This window comes from Epargyreus clarus, unplaced genomic scaffold, assembly GCF_041222505.1.
Source record: "Epargyreus clarus isolate Ecla_fem2 unplaced genomic scaffold, WU_Ecla_fem_2.2 ptg000014l, whole genome shotgun sequence".
Taxonomy (NCBI): Eukaryota; Metazoa; Arthropoda; class Insecta; order Lepidoptera; family Hesperiidae; genus Epargyreus; species Epargyreus clarus.
The window spans coordinates 7291754-7302189 of NW_027332222.1; the positions used below are offsets into that span (position 1 = coordinate 7291754).

General features: G+C 37.1%; 2 protein-coding genes across 6 annotated transcripts in view; one reads left to right on the forward strand and one right to left on the reverse strand.

The window, feature by feature from the left end:
- pbl (epithelial cell transforming 2 pebble) overlaps positions 1-5268 on the forward strand; it is a 29471-nt gene extending 24203 nt beyond the window's left edge. For 3 of the 5 annotated variants that reach the window (XM_073079777.1, XM_073079782.1, XM_073079781.1), the window contains 5 exons: positions 29-183; positions 427-537; positions 1356-1451; positions 2937-3083; positions 4029-5268. In XM_073079777.1, coding sequence (XP_072935878.1) covers positions 29-183; positions 427-537; positions 1356-1451; positions 2937-3083; positions 4029-4160 — 641 coding nt within the window. In that variant the 3' untranslated portion in view covers positions 4161-5268. The remainder of the gene's footprint in view (positions 1-28; positions 184-426; positions 538-1355; positions 1452-2936; positions 3084-4028) is intronic. The other 2 variants (XM_073079778.1, XM_073079780.1) reach the window with 2 other exon arrangements.
- Position 5269: 1 nt separating this feature from the next.
- On the reverse strand, positions 5270-10249 carry LOC140747367 (uncharacterized). Its single transcript, XM_073079783.1, has 15 exons — positions 9993-10249; positions 9357-9537; positions 8439-8570; positions 8024-8214; positions 7709-7818; positions 7525-7638; positions 7255-7384; positions 7024-7170; positions 6853-6943; positions 6616-6771; positions 6478-6541; positions 6285-6389; positions 6130-6202; positions 5851-6051; positions 5270-5587 (listed from the first exon to the last, which is right to left on the reverse strand). Exons 1-15 carry the CDS (start codon positions 10059-10061, stop codon positions 5426-5428), a joined length of 1926 nt encoding a protein of 641 aa, XP_072935884.1. The 5' UTR covers positions 10062-10249; the 3' UTR covers positions 5270-5425.
- Between the last annotated feature and the right edge of the window lie 187 nt (positions 10250-10436).

Genomic DNA, 10436 nt, shown 5'->3' on the forward strand with positions numbered 1-10436 from the left:
AAATATAAAAAGTTTCACCATTTTCCAGATTGTCACAATTTATTCGCGCTTATGTGTCGGAGTAATCAAGAATTAAAAGAAAAATTATATTCCTTTATGATTACTGACGAAACTGTGGAAAAGACACATTTCCTACGGCAGTTGTGCCGGCAAATGGCGAACACTGTTTGTAAAGCTGATGCGGTAAGTTTCTCCTACAATAATCTTTGTCTTATAATGCTATTGTTACGAATGTTATCATGCCAGCCTATTCGGCTTGACGGATTTTAACTTACGAGGTGTCGTTGGATTCGTGTAAATTATGGGAGTGACAAAAGTTTACATTACTTTTCTTTTTAATTAATTATTTTTAAGCAGCCGGATTTATTTTAATTGCTAGTTTAAAAGTTCCATCTACATTTATTCATGGGTTATGAATTCTTATAGGATAAGTTCCTGACATGCTTGGAATCACATCAGCTGGACATCGACACGAGTGATTTTACGCTAAGCACACTTTCTAAGGTTTCAAAGTTCGCTGCACGCACTAGGATCAAGGTAGGCTGAATTCAACGAAAAAATGTATACTGTATTTAAATAAACTTTTTATAAATAGCATAGATGTATTGTACATGCAATAAATAAGATATATTTAAAATTCAGCATGATTTAGTATATTTGTAGCTTAGCTTGCATACATACGTGATACTGGATGTGTAACATAATATTCGGATCATTTATTATTATTAGTGAATGCAATATTTAAAATATCAATTTATTTATGTTCATATAGCATGATAGTATATCAAAAATATCGCTTTCAGTACACATTTATCAGTTAACAGTTAAATATATATCATAACAACAGTACATTAAATATCATTTAATGTATAGGAATTATGTTATAGCTTATCGTTAAGAAAATAAAATAGAAATAGTGTAAATTAGTATTATAGTTGTAAATGAATATAATATAGACTATAGATAGTGGTTCAATTCAAATGCACTAAAGGGACAGCACACAATTATATTTTAACCTTTAGTGCCTTTGTTAGTACTGCGCAGACTACAGACTTACGAAGTTGGGTACAAGATGCCACTTTCATTGTGAATATATTTTTTTCATTTCTAGTTGCACTCTAGAGCAAATATTACTAATCATTTTGTTGGTAAGGGATCTAATCATTGTAGTTAATAAGGGATGATTTTAGGGGATTAACTAAATAATGTGGATTTCATGAATTTTGGGGTAATAAGAAAATTTAGTTGGACGGCGTATTTAAAATATAACTTAGACTTGGGGCGAACTGGTATGAGTCTGTAGTCGCGCTCGAGGCAGTGCGGTGGGTAGCGTCAGGCGGCACGGTGTGTTGTAGCTGGAGGCGATGGCGGGGCTGGGCGGCTGGCTGCGCGCCGAGCCGGGCGTCGGCCTGCTAGACACATGGGTATTGCGCGCTCACTTACTCGCACAGGTCTGCCTCACCCTCACCCTCGCCCGCTCGCGCTCGCGCACCCTCACCCTCGCCGTCACCCTATCGTCACCCTCACCGTCACCCTCACCCGCTCGTCAGCACCTCATTATATCGCAAACACAATATGACCGCTTTTCTTATATTCGTCACGCAGATATAAGTTACCTGTGAGCGTGCCATACCTAAAGTTCTGGGACCATTTAACTACATTTTAACCACCACATTATTATTATCTATTGTGTGTAGTGATGTTGGTTAACCTGTTGTATATTGTAATTAGCCTGGAATTGTTTCATGAAATTACTTCTGTTATATGAAGTTTTGTCAATTTGTATGTGAAACTTTTGTTTATAAAGGAGAATGCCCATTCTTGGTACTGATTTTTCTCATGCGTCAAAATGAAAGTAATATTAAAATTATTTTTTGATTTTTTTACATAATTTGTCGATAAGAATAGTTTCTTTGAACAGGGGATTCCATTTAAGATAAAATAAGACGAAATGTTGATTGTTGTTCTTAAAAATTAAAATGGCGGAATTGTATACTCGGAATTCAATAAGATCTATTAGTGTTTTGACTAATGATTTTTCTCATGCATCAAAATGAAAGTAATATTAAAATTATCTTTTGATTTTTTTACATAGTTTGTCGATCAGAATAGTTTCTTTGAACAAGGGGGTTCCATTTAGGATAAAATAAGACGAAATGTTGATTATTGTTCTTAAAAATTAAAATGGCTGTATTTTATACTCGAAATTCATTATTTTAGGTTTTTAGGATTATTTTAGGTTTTTTTACCTACTACCTTTAAAAGAAAATGGAATATGTTAATCGTACTACATTATAAGTACCTACTATAAGTTAAAACCGACCATCAATCTATCGTCGAATATTTTCGATTTTGAGGTTATGTAACATTTCGGTAAATAACTTCAGAACCCGGGTGCTGATTTTAAAAATAATTATTGGTGGTAGTATTTGGTTAATTATACATCGTCCACAACAAGTTTGAATTTGATGCAACTCTGGACGGCGGTCCATACTTTCATGGGCATTGTCCTTTATATATTTTTTATTAAACAGACAAATTGGTTTATTATATTTTTTATACATGAAACTGTATAGTAATCGAAACTATGTATTTAACTTAGTTGGGTGTATTAAAATGTTTTTTTGTGTTAATTGTGGTTGGTTTTCTAGTTACATATTAACATAATTATATATTTTTTCTTATGGTGTCAAACTAATAAATAAAAAGTATAGAATATAACCTTCACATTCAAAAATATGGTGTATTTGTAAAGATTTATTGTTAAAAGTCCGGGTAAACAGTGATTTTATGCTTTAGGGTATGATATTTTGTGGTAATTGGTGTTACTTTCTACTGGGTAATTGGTGTTACTTTCTACGGTTATGGTATTTGTGCTTATAATTGTAATACGTGTGTACTTTTACGTAGTATAATAAAGCAGTGTGGTCGTGCAGGTGGGCCGCGCGTTCTCGTTCAACAAGACGCCGTCGAAGCTGAAGCGCGCCATGTCGTCCATGATCTCGCCGTTCGGCTCCACGTCCAACCTCACGCCCGCCTCGCAACTCGCTCAGATGAGGCTCGCCAGTTGCAACAACATCAACGTAAGTGTCTAGTTCGGTATTGTTTGTTCTATATTATGTATTTGTACATTGCTGTGTATTTAATAGGTGGGAGGTAATAATACGAGGGACATATTCAAGCTAATGTTATATATGCTCACATGTGTTTCAATAAAAATACACATAAAATATTAATGAATTACAGAAAAAAACGCAATAACAATGTCATAAAATGTCGGCCTAGAAAAGACCATAACGTTAGCGAACTATTTTATGAAGAGCAGCGTTTGTTTTGATGTGAAACATCTATAGCCGCACGTAAAACCGATTTCTGGCGTGGCGACGCATGCCGTGGCCAAAAATCGTAATATTTTATTTTATCATTATGACATATTTAGTTCCTATCACAATATGTCAGTGTGTCACAGTGTGTCAGTGTGTTCTGCATATTACTTTTACAAAATAATGTCGATGTTTCACATCTGCCAGGCGTCCCGTGACGGCTCACATTGTTTTTTTCTTATTATCTTAGCAGTATTACTTGCAGATTCGATTAGAGTGAAGTCAATATATTCATCAATAATATATTTTAAATAACAAGGTTTTTATTAATATTTTCGACGAAGGTCGAATACTGAATACCTCTTTGAATTAAGTACTGTGTATTTATCTACTATTCTGTACACATATGTGAAAAGAACTGAAGTATTATTTAAAATTAAGTATAATTTTGTCAATGGCTAGTTACTCAATAATACAATATAAAATCTCGTTTTATGACTTTCATGCTGAGCTAAAACTTGAGTCAGCCTCTTTACCTTTAATTATTTATTTATCTACTTGATATGAACAATTTATATAGGTATTTATTTCAGTATCATCTGATGTCAGTACATATATTTTGAGTTTCTATACCGAAAACTGCGTGCGTGACGAATTAACAGACTCGACCTCGTCAACTAAATGGTGTGTGTTGTGTGGCTGCAGGAGATGGGTGCGGGCGGCGCGTGCGGCGCGGGCGGCGCGGGCGCGGCGGGCGGCGAGGCGCTGGTGGCGCCGCTGTCGGTGCAGCCGACGCGCAAGGCGGCCGGCGCCGCCGCCGCGCTGCGCCGCTTCTGACGCCGCACCGCCACGCTCGCGTGACCGCGCGCGGACCCGTGAAACTCTAATGAACCAAAGTTTAACCTCGTCTCCGTCCCGGCGGCGGGACGAATGTCGTTGTGTTGTCGTCGCCGGGCGACGTGCCGGGGCGGCGGAGACTTGCGATCCGTCCGGAGGGGAGTCTCGGCCCGGTGTGAAGTTTGTGAATTGTTGCTTATATTTTAGTGAACCAGTGCTATTTTATAAACGTGATTTATTAATAAGATGCAGGGTGCGGCAACTAAATGTAATTTATTTGTGCACGCTTATAGTATTGGGCGAGGCCGATTTGTAGTCATAGAGGAAAGTGCCTTGAAATGAAACGAATTGAAAGGAATCGCACAGGTTCAATAAATTATTGGAAAGTATTATTATTACTGAATGTAAAGATGTAAAATGTATTGAGATTGATTTATAGGTTGTAGTTATGATATTGATTTATACAACAAGCTCGAATCCCGGTGACTTGTCACCGCAAGTCCGCTGCGATAAGCCAAAAATGACTACTATTAGACTAATATAATATATACAAATTTTTCATCTTTGTAAATTGCAATATGTCATCGACTTGAAGTAATTGAATTATCTCCACTATTATGGAGGTCCTACCCATGTACCTAGTTTTTGGGATCTGTGTAATAATAACGTCGTCGAAAGGAATCGGACGAATTTTAACTCGGTGTCACTTAGAAATATTGATATTATTGGTTAGTCTGGAGTAATATGTACATATTGTGATATTTTAATTTAATCGTGAAATAGGTTAGAGCAGTGTTGTTATTTGATAACCTACCTTATCCGTCTGGTATTGATTAAAACGTTCCTAGTATTGCCTTGTCGCTTCTTGTAAACGATTAGTTGAATGTCCCTCGGCTCCATTGGTATATTTTGCGTCCGTGTACATACCGCCCCATAGCGAACAAAACGACTCGAATGTTCTTTTTCCGTTCAACTACCGATGCAGGCTCAAAGGCTCCTGAGCGTCGATATTGTCATACGTATGCAGGTTACGTTATGCATTGTACAAAGATCTATATTTATAAATATTTTAATGATTGAAAAAATAAACGTTTATTTTTAATCGAAATTGCATAGTTTTATTTACATTTCAACATCACCATCATTTAATAAACAATTAGTGCACAAGGCTCCATAAATAGAAATACAACACGCATTCGAGGACCACACGGAACGGCAGGCGTCATTTTTTCTTTAAAACACACGACATTCAAAGGCGAAATGTATCAAGATGCATTTCTGTGGGCTCGCAGCAACGCGCAGGCGGTGCAGAGCGCGCGCAGCGGCACGGCGAGCGCCGCCGCCGCCAGCGCCGCGCTCGCCGCCGCCAGCGCCGCGCGCGGCAGCTCCGCGCTCGGCAGCCCCGACGCCTTCGTCACCAGCACCGCCTGCGACACGCACCGCCCTGTATTCACACTCTGCCAGATATTCGTTACGATCTATTAGCTGTACATATTCATGAAGGGAATGGCGAAATTATGCGGAGTGTGAGTAGGCCGTAATTAGCCGCAATGGCAATGGACCGTTCATGAAATTTTAATTAACACCAGTATTATGTATGTGAATTTCAAATATGTTAATTAACGGCAATTTGAGAGGAATAATGAGTATAAAAATGGAGTTAAGGCTGAAACTACACAGTTCGACATACAAAAGTAATAAAAGGCATCAATTGCCACTGAGTGTTCATCCTTGTAGCGCAGGTGTTCTCTTCCGTAGCGACATTCATGTCGGAGATGAAGTCGTGTCCTTGATACACGTACAAGAGCGCAAACAGCTCCAGCAAGCACACGAACGGCATTGTTACTCCCGACATTATTGCATCCACGCTCTCCAATAGAGCAATGCCACCCTGGCAATTAAAACAGTAAGTAGTAATTATGTATATAATAATTAAATAAGTTATTATATTTTTTACAAATTTTCTTACACCAGTAGCACTCAAAAAACTCAACGACATGCAGCTTAAGATAACCGCAGCGACCACGTACTGTTCTGCAAAACTATCAAATTATGTTAATCGGGCATTTCCACAAAATTCGCAAATCGTCTAATAAGCCTAAAATTTTGTAACGCGGTACTTACACTAATTTCACCCTGTATTCAAAAATTGTATGCAGTGCTGTTTTTAGTAACACAAATGCTACAGTCATGTACGAAAACATTAAACCACCAAAAATTAATGTTGACCTGGAAAACATAATTTTAAATAAGAAACCATAGTAGGTGTACTAAAAATAATGTAACATCTATTATTAGAAACATTGAAAGATCTTACGCAAGATGCGAGTAGTCACCAACCAATGCACATTTGGAATACATGGGTATGATCCAAACAGTACCTAAAATCAAAGATAACTTGTAAGGTTAAAATGTATATATTTTATTATATTTTAAACGGAACGGACGAACTTACTCTCTTGCATAATATATTGCGCCTTAATACTGGGTTGCAAACAATCAAGGAGCGCACAGATGGCTGCTCCCGATGAATGCAAGATCGTCATCAGTAGCATCAAGCCCGAATGCCACACGTTCTCAGTATTGAGTTGTTGGTCAATGTGACCCGCGGCTATAAACAAAACTTACAGTTTAAAGTTATATTCAGTTTATAAAGATTCCAACTAAGTTGACAGTAGTAAAAGCGTAATACCGTAATGATTCAGCCCCTTCCCATGTATTATTTCTGTTCCGACACTGGCCGAATGTATGTAGAGTGCTACTTCAAAAGCATCTGATAAACACTAAAATTATGTTTTCATAAATTTAAAATTAAGACCGAATGTTATATATTTCTCTTATATTACTTATTAAATTTACGCACATCTAGCACTTCCTTTGTTCCAATCCTAAATAACCTTATCATAGGTCTGTTTTTACTTGCGAAATTAGTAGAAGCTGTTATTAACAACACGGCGACCCATATCCACGGCACGGCCCCCAACCAAGTGTACATGTTGTTCCAGATTAACTGAAAATTTAAATTAACAATTATGTAGATTACAACTGCAATTTAATATTTTTGTCCAAAGACTACTTTTCTCTATTTACTTACTTTACCGTGATGAATGCGTTCGACGATCATTAAAATCCACAATATGATCCAAACCATAACAAGACTGATGACGAGGGGTATATTGAATTGACCAAAGTTGTAGTCTGAACGAAAAGAAACCACTTCCACGCTAAAATTTTCAAAATGTTATTTTAATAACTGTATAAAGAACTTATAATAAATATATAAAATTTATTTTAATGACCGTCTTTATATTCTATGCAAAAAAATATGTAATGCTTTACTAAAATATTATAATTTATTACGCACAAGAAAAAATTGTAGGCCGGAGTACTATACAAAGCAGGATAACCCGTAGTATATTTCTCCTCACACATTTCTATTTGATATGAGTCGCTTCTTTCTCTAATATTTGCAGACCCTCTGAAAAGCATTTTTAATTTAGTCAGTAGCAAATTATGTGAATATTTAATTTATCAATTTAATTCCATACTTAAGTCGACTTGCATTTCTCCAATCGAAATCAAATAAGCCAGCAGCACTCGATTCTATTTCCTCATTAACATATTCATATAATTCACTATTTGCAAATGCGAATCTTGGCTGTAAAATACAAGAACTTATTGAAATGAGTGGTAGCACTTTTTATGACCAGCGTTCATACCAATTTTCCTCCGTTTCCTAATTGAATCAAATCATCAAAGGGATTAAGGATTACCTCCTATTAGTTTTCAAATTACTGTTATAAAATTCATGAAAATCTAATTATTATAATTATAATCACGACATTCGCGTGTAAAGAATGTACCTCTTTGAAAATAAATCGTCTGGCATCTTTAAGGATTGGATCATATGGTTTCAATTCGAAATCTCTACAATAGGTGAATGGTAATTTGGTATCAGCAACAGAATGTTTAACGTAGATGGCAGCAATTGATGCAATTGTGCAGCAGTTAATGGCGCGAACCAAAGCATTTATACCAATTGCGAAACCAATGCCTGCAATTATGGAAAAAAGTTTAAGCTGAAATATTTGTGTTTCCTTTAATTGCGTAGGTACTTAAGCTACTCTGACAAAAGTACTTGTTTACAACAAACGGTTGTAGCTTGTAGTACTTGTAGCAATGGTAAGTAGTACAGTTACAAAAGTAAAATTTAAGATGACGATTTATTGGAGTAAAATATAGTTACTCGTGTATTTATGTGTATAAACGTATATTTACCATCTAGAATAGGTATTACGCGAAAAGCTCTTCCCGGTCCGCTAATGCTCCATTCTCCGAGATACACTTCAAAGTGCCTTAACGGATTGGCTAGTAAACTTACAGCTACCACCAGAAATATTAGGAACAAGACTGAAATCATAATTATTTTGCATTTATGTTCATCGTCATTACCAACCCATTATTATCCCAATGCCGGCCACTAATATATTCATCATAATAAGAATATTGTGGGTTCGAATACGAAGCACGTATAGTCCGCGCCAAACTGCTAGTCTGCTCTGATGTTGTTGCAAGCAGGTGTAGTCATACAATTTGCTATGGCGACGCGACTCATTTCTATATTCTATACCTACGTTTAATTTTTCGTACCTAGTAGCATATTCAAATTTAATAGTCATTTTATGCTTTACTAGTGAAGGGAAACATCGTTAAGAAACCTGCAAATGTAGGAGTTCTTAAAGTTCTCAAGATTGTGTGTTCTCCAGTTTGCTTATCTGTACTTGTACAATAAGGGATACTGTGGAAAGTCGTTATTGTACAGAGACGAGACTAGTGATATAACAATGAATTGATCACATAATAAGTAATGAAGAATCACGTAATAAGTTTGTGGTAGTAACCTTTGTGGTTTGACTCCGGCGGCACCACCTTCACACCTATTTCCACCTTATAACAACAGCCTTAAGCGCTGCTGTGTTCTGGTTTGAAGGGTGTGGTAAGGGAGACATATTCTTAGGCGTTCCAGCTTAGTCCGCAGAGGTTGCGGCGCTTCTGTGACCGACCTCAGGTAGGAATATCTGATCCTATCTGTTGATTACTGATGTCATGGGCCATGATTACTGATGATAGCCACTTACCATCAGGTGGACTGCATGCTCGTCTGCTATTCCCATATTTAAAAAAAAATGAACTAACAGAAGCCGCCGGTGAGGGCGGAGGCGGCGACGCGGCAATGCATGGCGAGGAAGGCGCCGAGCGCGAGCGCGCCGCAGCGCAGCTGGCGCCGGCCCGCGGTGCGGTGGCGCGGCCCGCCGCCCGCCGCGTTGTCCATGCCCGGGATGTGCGTCGTCGACACCACCACCGACCACTGGCTTTGCTGTACGGTGAACGTACGTATTCGTAGGCGACGTGATATAAATATAATATTCTTGGTGGTGTTTAATATTTGTCTATTGTTTAAGATGTTTTTACATACGTTTCCTACGTTAATTATTTTTATGATTATCACACGAATGTGATGATATATATTTATATATTACATAAACACAAAATATCCCTAGAAGCCCATGGCGTTACCACTAGAGTCACTCACAACAATTCAGTCAGAAGATCACTCACAACACTTACCTACAGTTTATATCATTTTTATGACACAACTCTTTGAATAAAAATTCAGTTTTTTTTTTATTATTTGCTTAACATAGTAAGTATAACTACAATGTTATATAGTTAGCTTACTAATTTAAATAAGTATACGTAAGAGTAATACATATTTAGTTAATGTTTATAATTTTAAACTGAAGGTTTTATTTGCTATACATTATTACTTACCACATCTCTGTTGTCGTAAGTTAAAATGGTATCCATCGAATTTACATTTTTAGGTGTATTTGCTGCCATGATGCAAACTGGAATTTAGTAGATCTACTAAGTTTTGTTTATAACATGAGAAATAAAACTAGAAAGTAACTGTTATACACTAAATTTTATTTGCTATATCCAATGTGACATAAATGTCAACAAGGAGGAGTGCCATATTTACTGTACTTCAGTCTCGCATATACATAGACTAAACATACATAAGTATGTACTAAAACGTTCTTATTAGTGATCGAAGACTAAAACATGTACTTAGGAGAATCATGCACCATAACGTTTGTCCTCGTGACCGCCGCAGACCTCTTATGGGCTTCTAGGACAGGCGGCCCCGACCTCGTGCGGATGATTGCAGCTCAATTTATTTAGCCACTCGTACCATCCTATCAACTAATGTTG

Excerpts from the sequence above, each read along its gene's own strand:
- LOC140747367 (XM_073079783.1), bottom strand. The coding sequence starts at position 10,061 with ATGGCAGCAAATACACCTAAAAATGTAAATTCGATGGATACCATTTTA. Across the intron at positions 7,819-8,023 it reads GACGATTTATTTTCAAAGAG|CCAAGATTCGCATTTGCAAA; the intron begins GTACATTCTTTA and ends TGTATTTTACAG. Across the intron at positions 6,390-6,477 it reads GGTGACTACTCGCATCTTGC|GTCAACATTAATTTTTGGTG; the intron begins GTAAGATCTTTC and ends TATGTTTTCCAG.